The sequence below is a fragment of the Mirounga angustirostris genome, unplaced genomic scaffold (genome assembly GCF_029215605.1).
Source record: "Mirounga angustirostris isolate CCGP_5_RB_7025 unplaced genomic scaffold, mMirAng1.0.hap1 SCAF_5, whole genome shotgun sequence".
Taxonomy (NCBI): Eukaryota; Metazoa; Chordata; class Mammalia; order Carnivora; family Phocidae; genus Mirounga; species Mirounga angustirostris.
This window is the reverse complement of record NW_026991713.1, coordinates 5727501-5746099: the sequence shown is the minus strand read 5'-3', so window position 1 is coordinate 5746099 and position 18599 is coordinate 5727501. Positions and strand designations below refer to the sequence as shown.

At 56.1% G+C, this 18599-nt stretch overlaps 1 protein-coding gene across 1 annotated transcript in view; it reads left to right on the top strand.

Moving 5' to 3' along the window:
• MPPED1 (metallophosphoesterase domain containing 1) overlaps positions 1–18353 on the top strand; it is a 62594-nt gene extending 44241 nt beyond the window's left edge. Inside the window, exons 4-6 of the mRNA XM_045866756.2 lie at positions 13285–13400; positions 15405–15518; positions 17175–18353. Coding sequence (XP_045722712.1) covers positions 13285–13400; positions 15405–15518; positions 17175–17293 — 349 coding nt within the window. The 3' untranslated portion in view covers positions 17294–18353. The remainder of the gene's footprint in view (positions 1–13284; positions 13401–15404; positions 15519–17174) is intronic.
• The last annotated feature ends 246 nt before the right edge of the window (positions 18354–18599 follow it).

Genomic DNA, 18599 nt, shown 5'->3' with positions numbered 1-18599 from the left:
GTGTCTTTCTGGGACCTTCCTCCGGGCCTTCCCCCAAGCTCCTCGCCTCCAGGGTCCTTCCTCCTCCACCTCTCCTCCTCAGTGCTGGTCCCTCCAGAGCAGAGCCTGACCCTGCCACCTCCCTGGTTACCCTGCTGCCCCTCACCCCCAGGCTGAAGGCCTGCCGCCCGTCTCTGGACCCCATGCCCTCCCCAACGCCAGCAGAGGCTCCGTCACTGCAGGCCTCCGGTCCCGAGTCTCGTGGGAGACGGTGTGTTTGTGACGCCGCCCCCAGGGCACTGTGACTTTCTAGTCACAGGAAAGCCACGTCTGGTCCCCTCAGGAGCAGACTCGGCACCGAGCCTTGGGTAGAGCATCTTAGAGGAAGGGGTGGGAACCAGCCATGGAGGAAGAGGAAGAGCTCAGCTGTCACAGAATCTTGAGTGTTGGAAAAAAATTCTGTATACATACTGTATTCATTTATGGGTTTTGGATACATTTTTTTGTTCTCATTTAACTGAAAATGGCCTTGATTTAAAAAAAAGAAACAAAACAGGAGTGCGGGAGGGAGTGAAATTGGCATGCAGCTCGTCCATCTGGTCTAATTACTTCTGGTATTTTGAAAGAAGGAATATAAACCTGCTGAGACATTAAACTTTGAGAAGAGGCTGCCGGCCATTGCCGGGCGTCTGGGCGCGGATCCTGGTGCTCAGCTTGGAGGCCTGGTGCTGCCTGCAGGCAGGAGTGCGGGGTGCCCTGCGCCTCTCGCAGGGAGCCCGGGGCCTCGGAGACCAGCTCTCTTTAAACGCCAGGGCCGGACAAAGCCCCGCTTGACACCCCTGCTGGCGGGCGGGGCCCAGCCTGGTAATCTTGGGTCAGAATCTTGGCTTTCTGTGAAATGACAGGAGGGATAAAACCCCCCCTGTAGGGCTGCTCTTAGGATTCCAGGGGGTTGTGTGCGTAAATTGCTTGGCACACAGGAAATGTTCAGCACATGGTGGTCCCACTCACGGTCTAACCCTCTGCAGCTCGCTGCCTGGATTGCCGAGAACGGGGGTAGGGGGGCGAGATCAGGGTGTTCTGCACAGGCAGGGGCTGCCCACCGAGCCACCCCGGGGACGGGGTATGGGCAGGGGTTGAGCCTTCCATGTCCTTCGTTCCCTTCCCTGTGTGCACAGGGCAGCCCTGCTGGGTGGGGTGGGGGCAGGCACCGAGCCGCCTGGGAGTTTTAAGGCTGGGACCCTCGGGAGCCAGGCTCTGCTTGCCGATGGGACAGTTGTCATAGTAACTGTGCCCACGGCTGTCCCCGAGGCCCCGTGCTCCCGTCGCTTGTAATCTTCTAGACCTTCGTCCCCACTGGACATCTGAGGAGCCTGGGACCCAAGAAGTGAAGGGACTTGCTTAGGGTGCCCCAGTGCTTGAGGGCTGGGCTGGGCCTGGGTGATAGGATGGAGGGCACCTACCCCCCCACCCCCCGCCCACTGAACTGGGTACAGAGAGATGCTAAAAGGTTTCTTTTTTAAACTTCATCAAATAGGTCTTTTGGAGAAAACAGAATAGAGGCGAATAGAGTGAAACCCTGGCTTCTTCCTAGCCCCTCAGAAGCTCTCGCCAGGACGTGGCCGAGGTCCTGGGACCCTGGCCAGGCCCGGGTCCTGTGGCAGCCTGGCACCTGCTGTGCCCGGCTGCGGTCAGAGGCTGCTGGGGCCACAGGGACGCCGGCCCTGCTCGATACAGCCCCCCGGCTTCAGGCCCTTCCCCCCCCCGCCCCCGCCAGGAATCCTGGCTTGGTGCAACTCCAGCCGCTCACCCAGAATCCTTCGCTCTTTCTCTTAAGAGAAGCTTTTTATTCGTTTGAAAAACGTTTACTTTTCAGTCTCCCTCCAATACTTGTCCAAGGTGTTCAGGGCACTGGACGTTTGGATTGCACGCTCGTGTTCTGCGAAGCTCTGGCTGGGGCCGTCCTGGGCAGCCCCTCAGACAGGACTGTGCCCGCCCCGGTCTGTGGGTGCACACAACCGTGGACGGTTTACTTCCAGTTCTTGGGCTTCGCGGACCCACCCGGAGGCCGGAGGTCAGGGGCATCTTCCTCCGTCTGGTGCAGCATCCTGCTTCCCTGTGGCCAGTGGCGGCCTTTTCTGGCCCATTCTCCCCTTGTCCCCAGAAGCCCTCTGGGGGCCCAGCTTTACAGAGGGTGAGTCACAGGCCCAGCTCCCTCCCCTTAACCCCCTGAGGCTCCCTGCTGGTTACTTCAGGGCCACGAAGACCCACGTGCCCTGGGTCACAGGCTGCCAGTCCTGTGCCTCTAAAGCTGTGTCTCTTACTATACCCCTTGCGATTCTAGGTGGTTTCAGTGCGAGGCTGTGGCCTTCCTCTTCCTCCTTCAGGCCAGAGGGGTAGGCTTTCCCTCCTCTTCTGTAGCTGAGATCTGAGACCCCCTGGGTCCGCAAGCCCCCCGGGAGCTGTTGCAGAATCGTCCTGCTTAACTTGCCGAGCATCGGGGCAGACAGGACTGTTTTCATCCCATTTTATGGACAGGGAAGGTGAGGCTTGGGTCGAGGACCTGGCCCGAGATCTCAGCCCTAGCAGAGCAGCGCAGGGGTCCAGCCCAAGTGGGCGGACTTGGTCAGCTTCGGGGCGGCCGGCGGCGGCGGCCTCAGGGGCCACTGCTTCCCGCCGGCCCCTGGCCCCGTCCCTCGGGCGGCTGCTGTGGGCTGCAGAGCCCGGACGGGGCTCCCTGGGTCCCTGGCCCTGGCCCTGGCGTGTTCTCCCTGAGCTCTGAGTCCTGCTTCTGGGAAATCAGACTCGGATTCTCCCCTCGCAGGGCTGTGCGAGGGCGAGATGAGGGGGGCACGCAGAGCCCTGGGCTGGGGCACCAGGGACGTTGGTGCTATTGCCCCCCCCCCGCCGTCTTGAGCCCAGACCGGGTCAGGAATGGCCTGGGTTCAGTGGAAGCCGCGGAGCCAGCCTGCCTCTGGGGCTGGCCGCACCTGCCACCTGAGCCTGCCACCTCCCTCGGGCCGTGACCGTGACCGGAGGGCGGGAGCCAGCCGGCACAGCCCAGCCTGTCCCCAAGGGACCCGGCGTGGCCACCACCAAGGGTGACGCTGCTGCTCACACCCGCTCTCCTTCCTCCCTGGATTCTGACAGTTGTCAGCCCCACACGCCACACGCAGCTGACGCATTTTGATGTCGGGAAGAAATTCCTCACGGTTCCTGGCCCTACGCTGTGCTGTCTCTGCACACACACACCACACGCATGCACGCAACTACACGCACACACTGCACACAGGCACGCAACTATATACACACACCACACATGCATGAACTACACACACACCACACACATGCACGCAACTACACACACAACACATATACACGCAACCACACACACATGCACACACCACACACATACAACTACACATACACCACACACGCAACTACACACACGCACACACCCATCTACCCCCACATAACTACACACACACACCTCACACAACTACACAACTACACACACCACACACGTGCACGCAACTACACACACGCACGCACCCACCCACCTCCACATAACTACACACACGCAACTACACACACGCTCACACCACACACATGCACACTACACACACATGCACACACACATGTACACAACCACACACACACCACACATGCACGAACTACATGCACACACACCACACACATGCACGCAACTACACACACGCTCACACCACACACATGCACACTACACACACATGTACACACACGTACACAACTACACACACAATACACATGCACACACCACACACATGCACACAACTGCACACACATGCACGCAACTACACACATACACTGCACACAGGCACGCAACTATATACACACACCACACATGCATGAACTACACACACACCACACACATGCATGCAACTACACACACAACACATATACACGCAACCACACACACATGCACACACCACACACATACAACTACATATACACCACACACACGCAACTACACACACGCACACACCCATCTACCCCCACATAACTACACACACACACCTCACACAAGTACACAACTACACACACCACACACGTGCACGCAACTACACACAACACACCACACACATGCAAGCAACTACACACATGCACGCACCCATCTACCCCTCACATAACTACACACACACGCACACACACAATCACACACACGCAACTACACACACACACCACACGCATGCACGCAACTACACACACAACACATATACACACAACTACACACACATGCACACACCACACACATACAACTACACATACACCACACACACGCAACTACACACACGCACACACCAATCCACCCCCACATAACTACACACATGCACACACCCACATACACCACCCCCACACTGCACACACACACACACAACTACACACAGGCACACGTACACATACACCACCGCATACCACACACACACACCACACATGCACAAAACTACACAACACACCCCCCACCCCTACCCCCATGCAGCTACACAAACACACACGCACACACACTCATCTGCCACCCCCACACCACACCCCCCCCACAGCTACACACGCAATCCCCACACCACACCCCCCCACATACACACACGCACACACATGCAGCTACACACATGCACACACCTACACCACAACCCTCACATGACGCACACACACAGCTACACACAACCTCCACACCACACACCACACACACGTGCACACACACAGCTACATGGACGCACATACCTATTCACACAACCCCCATAGCGCACACACACATGCATGCACACACACATCGACACGCATAACGCACACAGCACACACGCGTGCGCATGCATATGCATGCACTCCTCTCTCTCGCATGGACTCTCTCTCCTTTGCCCCGTCCCTGTCCTTATCTTTCTTGATTTCACGTTGTTGTTATCTTCTTTACAGAGGGCCCCTCAACACATATGCGCACTATTCTGCATGAGATGAATGTTTGAAACGAGTTGTCTGCCTTCTCCCTTCTGCGCGGTCCCAGCGAAACAAAAGATGAATGGTTCCGCACCTCGGAAGGAGGGGAAATTAATTAGGAATGACAAAGGACCCCATTCTTCGGTTCCACTTATCTTGCTGCTGACTTGCCGGAACTGTTGCGTGCGGGGCAAGGTGTGTGATTGGCAGTCCTTGGGGACGTGTCGCCAGCCTGCGCGGCCCTGCCCCCTCACTGGTGGCCACGTTCCCTGGGCGGGTGGAGCTGGCCCTGCTGTGGAGGCCGCTCCCTCAGGCTCCCCCTCGGGGCAGTGCAGGGACAAGGGACAAGGCAGACCTCTCTCCCTCAGAGCTGGGCAGGTGGCGGTAGCTGCTCGGACTGTGGGATGTCCCCAGGTGTCCGGGGACCCCTTGTGGGGGTGAATTCGCTTGGGCCACCCTGGTGGGTCACTGACTCGGTTTCCCCTGCTGCAGAATGGGAGCACAGCCTCCCTGGGGTGCTGAGAGTGTCCCTGGCAGCTCTTGGGGCCAGTGACATGTGGTACCCTCATCTGAGATGCTCTCAGTATTAGCCATCCCTGAGAGAAGCTTCTCGGAGGGAGTTGGGTCACCGCCCCACTCAGACCACAGCTTTCGCCCCCATAGAATAAGGAGCGGAAGTGAGAACACCCGGCCCACGAGGTCCGCCATAAGAGGTTGTCCCTTTCTACCTGGCAGGGCAGCTGCCCTCAACCCCCAACCCTAGGGAGTGGGCTGCCTGTTGGAGGCAGGGAAGGTCCCCCGAAGGAGGTGAGCTAGGATGCAGCTGAGGGTGTGAGTACAGTGAGCCTGGCCTTACCTCTGAGGTCTCATCTGTGAAATGGGCATATGAGTCCACCTGGGCAGGTCATGGGGGATGGGAGAGACTGGGGTGCTCAGTGGGTCGTGAGAGTTCTTGTTTGTTCTCATGCTTGTGCTTCTTATAGGTCCCGGGGCTTCATGACTCCAGGGGCTCCAGGGTGGGGGCTCCCGTTGGGAGGGTGCACAGAGGAGAGGGCAAATGCTTAGTTCATCCCACCTGCCTGCCTGCCAGGTAGAGTACCTGGCCATTAATTCCATCATGCGTTCATTCATTCATGCACACCGTGAGCCAACCTTCCCTGAGTCCACTTAGGCTCAGCCATCTGTTGGGCAAGAGGGATTTAGGGACGATTTGACCTGAACCTGCCCTGAGAGAGCCACCATGAGGGGATTCGGAGCAGGGAGGGTCACCTGTGCTTGGGGGATAGAGGTGATCAGGGGAAGCTTCCTGGAAGAGGGAGCCTTTAAGCCAAGCCTTAACAAATAATGGGTCATATAGTCTGAGGAGAGGCTAAGAAGGGCTTTTAGGATGGCTGGAACAGCAGGAGCAAAAACCCAGAGGCACGGAAAGGCTGGGCAGTGTTCAGCAAACAGGATTGTTGCGGCCAGAATGTGGTGAGTTCAGTGGGATATCTGAGCAGGATGGTCCAAGAAGTGGACTGGGACAGAGCCCAAGGTCATGAGGTCTGGGCTTGTCTTCCAGGCACAGGGAGCCATGGAAGGCTTTGGAGTAGAGGAGTCACCTAAAGGGAACAGTTGAGAGGTGGGACACCAGGAACCAGAGTCACAAGCTGCTTCCTGTCTGTCCAGCCAGGCTCAGAGGGGGCCTAGCAGGGCCAGGACCTGGGCTGGGACCTGGCGGGGGACATTCAGGAGCTGCTCAGAGGGGCAGGCAGCCAGTTGCCATTGAAGAGGCCTGGCCTCCCCAGTAGGGTCCTCTTTGGGTCAGCCACCGATTGGGCATAGGATGCAGGAGCCTGGAAGCCTGGTCCAGGTCCCTCTTACCTCCTGTGTGCCCTCAGGCATACCACTTGGCCTCTCTGTGCTGTCATTTCCTCGTCTTTAAAGTGGGAGCCTCCCAGGACTTTGTCCTGAGGGTTAACTGAGCTGAGATGTGGAAGTGGCTGGGTTCCTGGTCCTATTTGCATAATTCTGACCTGGAGGCCAAGAGCGCAGGCTCTGGAATCCGCTGTCTGGGTTTGAGCCCCGGCTGTGTCCCTTGGTCACCAGGGAACCCTGCGCAAGTCTCTGTACCTCCCCACACCTCAGTGTCCGCATCTGTGAAATGGAGCAGTGATGGCAGCTGCCCCCCAGAGTGGGTGTGAGGCCTGGGGGCAAGTGGAGAGGCTCTGGATTTGTGCCTGTGTAGGTGCCCCTTGGTGTCCCCGCAGTGCCCCTCGGCATCCGGTCAAGGGAATTCCGGATGCCAGCCCTCGGGCATCGCGCCCTGGCCTGGGTGCACCACTGGGCCCAGCCCCACCCCAGGGCACTCCAGGCCTCCTCCGCCTGCACATCCCAGTGTCCCCGGGAAATGGGGTGGCCAGAGCCCATGCTAACTGGGTGACCCCTGGGTACACCCCCGCCCAGGGGCCAAACGCCTTACCTGGCTCAGCAGAGCGCACTCGGCTTTAGCATTCTTTGTAGACGAGCGTCGCCCCCTCCCGTCTGCCGTTGGGGGACCTGGGATTCACGCTTCAGGGGGAAATCGTTTAATGATTGGCCACGAGGAGGTCATTTATATTGGCTAAGCGGGCTTAATTAGACTGGATTCGAAGGTTACCATAAGCGCACAAAAAAGCTGTTAAGGGGTTAACCTCTGAGAGATTACATTGTATTCAGCGCTCTGTTAAAGTTTGAATTAATTTTTCCCATGGGTTTGTTCACATTCTAATTTTCAACTAAATGAGACATCTGTTTCAGAAAAGGAAAATTTGCTCTGGTTGCCATGGCAACTATCATTCTGTAAGAAAATTATTCCAATGGTTACTTTAGAACAGAAAGACAGAAATTCAGGACATAAAGCCACCTCCCATTGCTCAGGCGGAATGCTGATTCATCTGACCTCCTTGGGGTCTGCGATGTCCTGGATGGTGTGCAGACATCGGGCTCCTGGCCCTCCGCGTGGCGAGCCTGGGTCCAGGCACCAGGTCATGTTGGAGACGGGCACCGGGTTTTCGCAGGGCCCGGGCATCCCGTCTTGGGCTTTGACGGTCTCAGACCATGGCTGCCCCCCAAGGTGGGTGGGCCACTAGGGGCTGGGCTGGACCCTGGCTGCTTGGGTGGCCCTGTGAGCCCTTGCCTGTCCTGTCATCTGTCTGGAAACCAGAGCAGCCTTGGACTTCAGCTCTGGCCCCAAAGGGCATTGCTAGATGAGGTCAAGTGACCAGACGCGGAATGCTGGGAGCATCTGGGGCCCACTTTACCTCGAAGAAGGCCTGGCACCACACTTCTGTCTCCTCTTCCCATGGCAGAAACCTGAATGGACATCCACAGGAGGGGCCGAGATGTTTACAGCCTCTGGAGGGTGAGGTCACCGTGAAGAGTCTGTCTCTCCCGCTGTGCCAGAGAAAGCTCCTGGCCTGACGAGGGTGTTCCCCAACCCATGGGCCATCCTGGCAAATAGCTCCTTTGGATGTTTGCATGAATGACTTGACTCTTCCTGCTCCCTCTAAAATTTCATAAAAGCTAGATCCTCCCCTTTTCCCATTGATGGAGCTCCTGGGTATTTAGAAGGAGTTTTCATAGTGGAAGTATAATTTAAGCCTCTTAAACCTCCTGCCTCTCTCCTTTTTTCCCTCCCCTCTGTGTCAGGGTCATGGCACCTCACAAGAAGGACCCCTCGCCCTCATGGGGTAAGATCTGGGGGCATAGGCATCACTATCCTGCTGGGAGAGGTGAAGTCGCCGGCCCAGGGGCAGAACCAGATGTCTGATGCCAACCTCGGTACCTTGAGCAAGCTCTCAGGGTCTCCCCAGGGACAGGGTGGATTCCACCTTCCCAGGATTGGAGGTGGTGTATTTCCAGGAACTAGGCAGGTGTATCTATGGGGAAACGCCACCCCAAGGGGAAGGCTCAGTAGTACTGGGTGAGGGGAAGCTGGGGCAGGTGGAGGCTTGCGTGGGGGCCTGTGGGGTCTCTGATACATTTCTAAGTGTCTCTTTCAAGAAGCTACCCCTTGCTGTGGCTCACAGGAACTAACAGACGCCTTCTCTCCATGCAGATGAGGCCTCATCCTGTCTTGTAAATATTTGATTAGATTTTTGAAGAATGGATCTTGTACTTGGAAGGCAGTGCCAGAAACCCGTTGCTTTTTCCCCCCGGAGGCCGACGGGGCTTTGGGCTCCTGGGAGGACCACTAGGCTTGGCTTTCGGAGCGGCTCCCAGACAGCTGCAGCCTTCCCTGCAGTCACTCTGCCCTGGTTCAGCCAGAGGGGGGCTTTGATGATGCCCAGAGTCTGAGGGCTTCAGAAATTGCAGAGCTGGGAGCTCAGCCTTTTCGGGCAGGAGCCGCCCCAGCTGGCTGAGCACGACTGTCAACTGTTTCTGACCAGGAACCATGGTAGGAAAAGCACTTCACATTGTGACTCAGTACCTCCATACGTGGGTATCTATTTAAATATAAATATATTTAACTGAAGTATCCTTTCCCTGCTAGGAGATACTCTTCTTTTTTTTTTTTTCTTTGATGCTTTCTTTTCTTTTTAAAAAAGTGTTGTGACCCATCAAAATGCAGTTTGAAAAACGCTGCCCTAGGCCAAAGGTTTTTCATGAAGGCTCCATGGGTGGGTTTCAGGAGGGGCCCACATGATGATGGTGATGGAGATGATGAAGGCAGCTGCAGTGCATTGAACCAGGCACTGTTTAAGCGCTTTATGTGGATTAATGGATTTAATCCTCCGAAACAGCCCTATTGAGATGGTATTTTTATCCCTATTTTACAGATGGGGAAATGGAGGCATAGAGAGAGGTTGAGTTACTTGCCATAGGTCACACAGGTAGTAAGAGGTGGACCCATTCTCACTCAGGTCTGTCTGACCTCAAGATTGCCTTGAAGTTGGGTGTAAAATTGTGTATGTTTGGGGGGTGCATTTTCTGTGGTTGTGCACGTGCAGGCTGGCCGATGTGGGTGTGCCAGTGATAGGAGGGGTCTTCTGAGGGGACTGTCCCCAGGCCAACCTACCCCGATGCTATTCCCCAGCCCCGAACACCTGGTCTCCTCACTTGGCAGGTACTTCCTACGGTTGGGGATTCCTTGGACAGCCCAAACCTGGGGATGCTCACAGTCCCTCTGTGACTGTTTCTTACCGTTTCTCCTCCCAGAGCCTCAGAGTGCAGATCCCAGGCCCCCACCTGTACAGGTGGTTCTCCTGGGGCCCACTCATATCTAAGTATGAGAGAATCTTCTCAGCTCCCCCTATAAGAACAAGGCAGGAGCCACAGCCCTCTTCTTCAAGGCCAAAACTTAGGCTGGCAGGGGCTTGGGGAGATGGTGGCCTGGCGTGCTCTGCCCACTTTTAGTAAGTTTTTCTCGGCAGTAGCTGGGGGCTCTCTTTTGAATATGGGGCATCATTCTCAGCTTTAAAGGTTTGGCTGCGATCCCTAGGCAACAGAAAAGTCCTATTTGACATCTGTTAACACATGGATTCATTCATCCGGGTTCATTCGTTCATTCCTTTATTCCCCTCCTCCGGGCTGGTGCTGGGCACGCAAGGTGAGAGGAAGATTGGGGCAGACGGGGCTTTGAAGGATAAACATGGTGTGAGGTCAGGGGTGAGCAGGAGGAGAAAAGGAGGGAACCGGCGTTCCTGGTAGGAGTCCCAGGTGAGCAAGGCTAGCGGTGGAGGGGATTCTGCAAGTGTTTGAGATGGCAGAAGGACTCTTCACCCCCAAACAGCCACCGTGGTCACCCATCTTCCTCCTTCACAAACCCATGTTCCAGAAGATGGCACTGCAGACATGAAGGCTGAGGGAAGAGAGTCAGGTCTGGGTTCAAACATGACTTGCCCCACCCTGGGCACCTCACTGCCCCTCACTGAACCTCCGTCTTCTTATCCAGAAGGTACCATGGTGGGACTAAATCAGGGTTTTCAAATGGTGTTCCGTGAGATGCCCGGGGTTCCAAAGGGGTGCTTTGGGTGGCTGCCAACAGGTAGAGCCATTGGGTCAACAGCCAGAGGTCTCAGCCTCGCCACAAAGGGCATATGCGCCACGAGAGGGATTTTAGTGGCAGCTTTGGGCATGTGAGAGAGACCTTGAAGATGAAAGCCCAGCCCCACTGCTGACTTGGACAGTATGTGCTGGAGGTGAGTGGTAATGAGGTGCCCAGCCCAGGAGTCAGCACACCCAAATCGCAGGCTAGCTCACTTCTCTGAGCCTCTGGTTCCTCGTCTGTAAAATGGGGATACTCTTAGTCCTTAATTCACAGGGTTCTTGTAACAGGTAAACCATCCCTATGATGTACTTAGATGGCACCTGACAAAAAGGTAGGTATGTGGGAAATGCAGGTGATAATTTCTGTTCTCAATCTCCTCATCCATGAAACAGAAAGAAAGAGACCCATCTGCCCACCCTCGCTGCTGGCGTGAAGGTCCCTGAGGTGACAGGTGGGGAGGTGACGAGGGTGATGATAGTGATGGTGGTGATGATGATTCTATCGATGTCCTGGGGCCACATAACTGATCACCACAGACTGGGGGGCTTAAAACAGTAGGCATTTATTCTCTCACAGTTTGGAGGCCGGAAGTCTGAGATCAAGGTTTCACCAATGTTTGTCCTTTTTGAGGGCCCTGAGGGAGAATCTGTTTCGTGCCCCTCTCCCAGCTTCTGGTGGTGGCTAGAAGTACTTGGTGCTCCTTGGCTTGTAGACAACATCACTCTGATCTCTACCTCCATTGTCAATGGCCCTTTTCTTTCTGTATCTCTGTGTTTTCACATGACCCTCTCATAAGGACACCAGTCACTAGATTAGGGGCACGCCCTAATCTGGTATCACCTCATCTGAACTTGATTATATCTGCAAGGACCCTGTTTCTAAATACGGTCACATTCACAGGTCCTGGGGCTTCATACTTCAACATATGATTTTGGAGGACACAATTTGACCCACAACAGTGGCGATAGTGATGGTGGTGGTGGTGATGGTGATGATGATGGTGATGGAGGTGATGATGGTGATGATGATGATGGTGATGATAACGGCGATGATGATGGTGGTGGTGATGATGATGGTGAGGACGGTGATGGTGATGGTGGTGATGGTGATGATGGTGGTGATAGTGGGGATGATAGTGATGGTGGTGATGATGATTGTGGTGGTGGTGGTGGTGGTGGTGATGATGATGGTGGTAATGGTGTTGATGGTGGTGATGATGATGGTGATGGTGGTGGTGATCATGATGGTAGTGATAATGGCAATGATGATGGTGGTGGTGATGGTGATGGTGGTGATGGTGGTGATGATGGTGATGGAGGTGATGATGGTGATGATGATGATGGTGATGATAACGGCGATGATGATGGTGGTGGTGATGATGATGATGACTTTGTAAACACTAAAGGACTATGTTAACGTGGGATCTTATAATGACTTAGGCCCAAGGGAGATTCATAGTAGGGATGCTTTGGTTAGAAATGAAAGCCCAATCAAATGGCTTCATGTTGCCCATATAACTGAGAAGTGCAGAGGTATGGTGGGTGACTGGTGCAGTTTTGATCCAGTGGGCTACCCTGGGCAATGTGGTCCAGCCATCGCCCTTTGGGACAGCTCAATAGCTGTTAACAGCTTCCAAGGCAAGAAGCTCACTGGTTGATATGCAGGGATGAGAGCATCCTGTTCTCTCACCATCAAAAGAAGAAATGCCTGGGATTCTCACCAATGGGAAGGATCTAGGTTACATGTTCACCATTGAGTCAATCCAAGGGAATCACTTGCATTGCTCAGTCTAGGTCTGAGTTGAGATTCCATTAATTGGCTTAGGTCCCTCTGGCCCTGCCCTTAGAGCTGGGGATAGACTCAGCCTGGCTGGGAGCTTCAGGGGAAAGCAGGAATCAGCATCCTCCACTTGGAAGCCATTCTCTCTGGGTTGGGTCTCAACATGCCCCAGATGTGGGCAGGAAGGCGGGTGAGCATGTTCTTCTCTGAATTTCCTTAGAGGAGCTTGGAGCAAGAGAGGTCTTTGGCTGAAGCTGATTCTTTTTAAACTTTCCTTTTAAAAAATCACAGAAATAATATTTATTCATCCTAGAAAAACAGAAACTGTGTTGAAAGAAGGGGAAAAGAGAAGAGGATGCCAGGGACATCCCACAGCCTGTGAGTTGGTCAGGATTCTGGCTAAGTCCAGGCGATCCCCACCTTTACTTTGAGCTTCTAGGCATCAAGCCTGTCCTGATGACCATTTGGCACTGCGACTTGCTTCCCCTTCCTGTGACCACCCCACTCTCTCAGTGGCTCTCTCTGAACTGCCTGCTCTTCTTCCATAGGCAGCCCTGGTTTTATGGCTGGGGCTTTAACCTGCCTCGAGGCCAAGCACTGCTAGAGAAATGGAACCTCATTCCCGAAGGCGTAGACATCCTGATAACCCATGGACCACCACTGGGTAAGAGTCAGCTGCCCCACGCCTTGGCTGGCCCGCCCCCCAGTGGGCCTGCTTGTGCTGGGAGTGGATGCAGAAGGTGTGGGTGTTGAGAGGGGCGGGGTCTAGCCCCACCTGAGCACAGAGATCAGCCCGGATGAGCTCTGTTGTGAGTCTGACTTGCTGTGATATTGGGGACAGTTCACCCCATGGCTCCCCTTATTTCCCGAGCACCTACTATGTGCTGGGGGTTCAGCTTGTTACCTTGTGGACTCCTCGCAGCCCCCCAGGGAGGTCAGAATCAGCTGCCCATTTTCCACACGTTGCATACTGGAGCTCAGGGACGTGGAGAGGCAGGGCTGGGCCCTTGACCTGCATCCTGGGGGCATAATACCTTCAAGGTCACTCTCTGGGCTTCGTCCTGCACACCCCTCACCCCATCCCAACAGTCTCTAGGGCCTTGGGTTCCACCCTCAACAGCTCTCTTTCCAGGCCCCACTGCCACCTCCCTGGTCCAAGCTGATGTCACTGCTCACACGATCTAACTGCCTCTGGGCCCCCCTGGCTGTCCCATCGGGGGGCTTTTTCAGGCCTCCACTCCCCCTTTACTCACACACACTTCCTGTCCATCTGCACGTCCCTCCGATTCCACCTCCAAACTGGATCCCAGCTCCTTCCTCTCCTCTCCACCATGCCTGTCCCCACCTGGGTCCAGGCCAACGTCTTCTGTCCCTTTGATGACTGCCATGGTCTCCTCACTGGTCCCCCAGCCCCAAGTCTCGCCCCTTCCACTCCACTCTCCTTGCATCAGTAGGAGGGAATTCTCTGAATCGGCAGCTATGCCATGCCATCCCTCTACAACCCTTCATGGCTCCCTTAGGCCTTAGAATGCTGTCCAAACTCCCAGCAGCCCAGCCCCTCCCAGCCTCCCCCTCTTCCTGCTGCCTCCACAGAACGTGCCATCACTCCCACAGCGTTTGGGGCTGAGGCAGGCGATGCCGGGCAAGAGGCGAAGCTAAGCCATGCTCATCTCCAGGGTTTGCAGGCTGCGGGGTAGAGGGGTGCAGGATGGCCAAGCTTGGGGGACCTTTCCCTCCCTCCCTTCCTCCCTGTCTCTCTCTGTCTCCCTCCCTCCCTCTCTGTCTCTCTCTGTCTCTCTCCACCCTCCCTCCTTCCCTCCCTCTCTCTCTCTCTGTCTCTCCCACCCTCCTTCCCTCTCCCTCCCTCCGTCTGTCTCCCTCCCTCCCTCCCTGATCACTAAGGCAGTGGCAGAGGCAGCCTGCCTGAGTCAGTGACTCAGAGGATCCCCCTTCCCCTTCCGAGCATGCAGAAACCTGTCTCACCCACCCAAACAGAGAGGGGCCGCGATGAACCCTAGCTGCTCGCTTGGAGTCATCAATTATTCTTCGTTTGTGTGGCCATGTGAGGATAATAAGCCGCCACCATATGGGGCGGCTCCGGGAGGCTGGCGGTGCGAGCAGACCCAGACACGGCCCCGTGAGCCAGGCTGCGGTGAATGGAGTTCATTTTCGTGATTTTGTGATGTTTGTTTCGAAAGTTTCCGACGTGGAAATCTCGCTCCTGGTTCTGCTCTGTGCCAGCCCACTAGGGTGCCCTTGGGCCTCACCCGTCCCTTTCAGGCCTCCGTGTGCTTGTCTCTGCAATGGGTGGATGGCACCCTTGAGGCTGCTCTGAGCCCGGGTCGTGGGGGGTGCTCACTTGTCACCCTAGGTGCCTGGCCCACTCGGGGCTCTTGTAAGCATGGCTGTCTGGGTGGCCCTGCAGAGGAGTGGGTCCAGGTGACCAGGCCCCAGGCGGCACGTGGTGGAGGCACAGGCTTTCCCTCCCTGAAGGCGGGGACAAGGTGGCCTTGGGAGAGCTTGCTGGGAGCTGGGAGGCAGTTCTGCCCGATTCCTGAATCCAGCATCTCGTGTCTCTGAGATGCAAAAGCTGCGGCGTGGGGTCTGCGGGGCTGGGGGCCTGGCCTCCTGGACCCCGTCACTGCCCTCCTGTCCTCTCCTTACACAGGCTTCCTGGACTGGGTCCCCAAGAAGATGCAGCGGGTGGGCTGCGTGGAGCTGCTCAACACGGTGCAGAGGCGCGTCCAGCCGCGGCTGCATGTCTTTGGCCACATCCACGAAGGTCGGCGTGGGGGGTGGGGGAGGGACTCCTCGTGGGCCCTGTAGAGGGGCCCCCTCACCTCCCTTCAAGCCAGTCACCTCCTCCCTGCTCTCAGCCCCTTCCTGACATTCGCTCTGTAAATGCTTTATCCGCACTTGGCCATCAGTTAGCCACTGCTGAAATGTTTAACGATGGGAAGACAGTTGCAAAATCTAGCAAGACTTAGGGGGAAGTTTTACTTCCTTGGAGTGCTGCGACCTTGCCATGCCTCCAGCCTGGGAAGTCTTTGGGATGTGGGCAGGGGGCTTTCTGGAGGAGGGGACATTGGGTGGAACATGGAGGATGTGTTAGGTTGGGTAGGCACACTGTGAGCTCCTTAAGGCTGGCAGGCCGGTCTTGTCGCCTACATCCCTACAGCCTGGCATACAGTCGGTGCTTAATAAATGTGGAGGGCCACTTGCCTGCCTGAGATATTCTGATGGCACCTCACGTCCACCCCCACCACACGCACAACAGACCTGGCATTCTGGCTCTGTTCCTGGGGGGCTGGGGCCACTTGCTGTGTCCACACAGTTCGAATGGTAGGGGGCGTTTACTTCCCCTTGGGGGGCAGTGGGCAAGGCAGCCGTGATGGTGCTGGGTGGTATCAGCTGCAATCCTGGCTCCCCACAGCTCCACGTCCTGCACACAGGCTTTCCTTATTACACCTTGGGTTTCCTCACTGGAGCTCCATTCATCAGTCTGGCAGACCCCTCTTTTGCTCCTTTTGAACCTTCATCCCACCTGCCCCTGGCCTCCGCATCCCATCCCACTCTACCAGAAAGCACATGGGCTCCCATGGGCCATGGGGACTGATGTGTTTTCCCCCAGCTTCTTGAACCTCCGTCTGTGTTAGGCCAGGGCCCCTGGGCCTCACATATGCTTGGTCCACATCAGATCATTTTCTAACTCAGAAGCAAACAAGTCTCAGCCCTTTCCCTGAGGGCCACTGCCGGGGGTTGTCGGAGGGCAGGAGGGATCAGATCTCCCCTGGCCCCAAGGAGATCACAGAGGGGCAGCAGATAGGCCATCAAAGGCAGAATCTGAGAAGTCATGGGATGGACAACCCATGTGCTGTGGGATAGCAATATGGCTGTCATTTTCTGTAGCCCAGCTATGGGCATGGAATGCCATCAGATCCCAGGTGGTGTGTGATCCAAACCACATTCCTACACAGTCGCATTTGGGGGATCCAAAGAATGGGTAACCTACAAGAGGAGGGGAAATGTCCTTTCTGGCTTGGAGGTGATCTGAGCTGCAGGATGAGGACTGTAACAAGTAGACATGGCGGGAAAAGACTATAATAGCAGCAGAGGCTAGGAGAAGAAAGTACATGATGACGGTGATGATGGTCACTGAAGATATCTCACTGGGTGCTCTCCATGTGCTTCCCAGGCACTCGGGTGAACACTGTATGTGGATTAGTATCTCATTTGCTCCTCACAGCAGCCTGGGAAGGAGCTCTGTCATCATCACCTCTATAGATGAAGAGGCTAAGTTGAGGGTTTTGGTAGCTTGCCCCGGATGTGTTCCGCCTGCTGTAGCCGAGTGCTCTACTACCAAGCCCGCTGGACCACCTCACTGCCCTGGGTCCCGGCCTTACCCCTCATCCCTGACGGCTGTGTGCTTACTTTCCAGGGTACGGTGTCATGGCGGATGGGACGACCACCTATGTGAACGCGTCTGTGTGCACCGTGAACTACCAGCCTGTGAATCCGCCCATAGTCATTGACCTCCCCACACCCCGGAACTCCTGACTGCCCCTGCTGTCTCAGCCCTTCCTGCCCACATCAGCTCCATATGCCTGGCCAAGAGCACGGACCCCCAACCACCCTTCCTTCCATGCAGACAACCCGTCTGGCCGTGGGGAGCAGTCCAGCAGATGGGTTGAGGCTTTGGAATGAAGAAAATCTCCCCTGACTCTTCAGCCTCCGTCACCTGGAGTCAGGACCCTGTGGGTCCCTGTTAGGGGTTCTGTGCTCATTACCGTTTTCTGCGTGTACATTTCCGCGTGTACCTTGTCAAAGGGCCTAACAAGCTTGCGGTCCTGTCCTGCTTGGGAATGGACGGACTCTTCATCCTTCTCAGTTGGACACCCTCGTGGGTTTGGGAAGCCGCGGCTCCTGGACGCACTTTGGAAGTTCTCACACAAAATCTCCCTCTGACTGAGGGTCTGTATGGCTGCAAGCCCCAGGGTTGGGGGGGGGGGGATGTTTTAGAGCCCAGGTGTAAGTAGCCCGCCACCTCCCCCCGGGGTTGGGGAGACAGGGCTGCTTCACGGCTGAGGCCCTCGAGGGAGCAATCAGGGACGTCTCAGGAATTCGGACCGCACCTGGCCAGGCCAACAGGCTGTCTGCCTCGCCTCGTGACCCTGCTTTCTTCCTGTGGGCATGGTGGCCGCCTTGAACAATGGCCTAAGCAACCCGGCTGCTTGCTCAGGGCCTGGATCCGGGAGACTGGTTCCACAGAACGAGCCATGTGAGGGCCCAGGACCAGCCGGGAGGTTCCTGAGTCACGGATGGCCCCTGTTCCTGCGGGGGCTTCGCAGCTCTGCAGAACTCGGGAGGCTGGAGGGGCTGCAGACCGAGGCCACCCTGCCACGTGGATGCGCCCGTGTGCGCGTGCACGCCCCTACACACACACAACGTCCTTCTTAACTTAATGAAGTGGACCCATGTTTCTCCCTACTGTCCTCCAATGGGGTTCCATCCCTCAGTGCGGTTTCCTGCGCACCATTTGGATTCTGTCTGGTGGGCCCACAGCCGAAGGGGCTGAGTGGTTCCTGGTCCTTGCCAGTCTGTCCCGTTAACGGGAGGGTGGCCCACTGGCAGAGTGGGCCCTGGGCTCTGGCAGCTCCACGCAGGGCGGCTTCTTTTTTTTCTTTAAATTAGGACTTGGGCGGGTGGGGGGGGGCGGGTGGGGCTGAATCCGTGAGGGAGAGAGAACCAGCAGGGTCTCATCAGAGTGAGGCCAGAGAGGCAGGATCGCCACGTGCAGGGTCAGATTCTATCTTTATTGAAAATTTTGATATTTTGTTCATCATGGATATTTTTCTGAATCGAT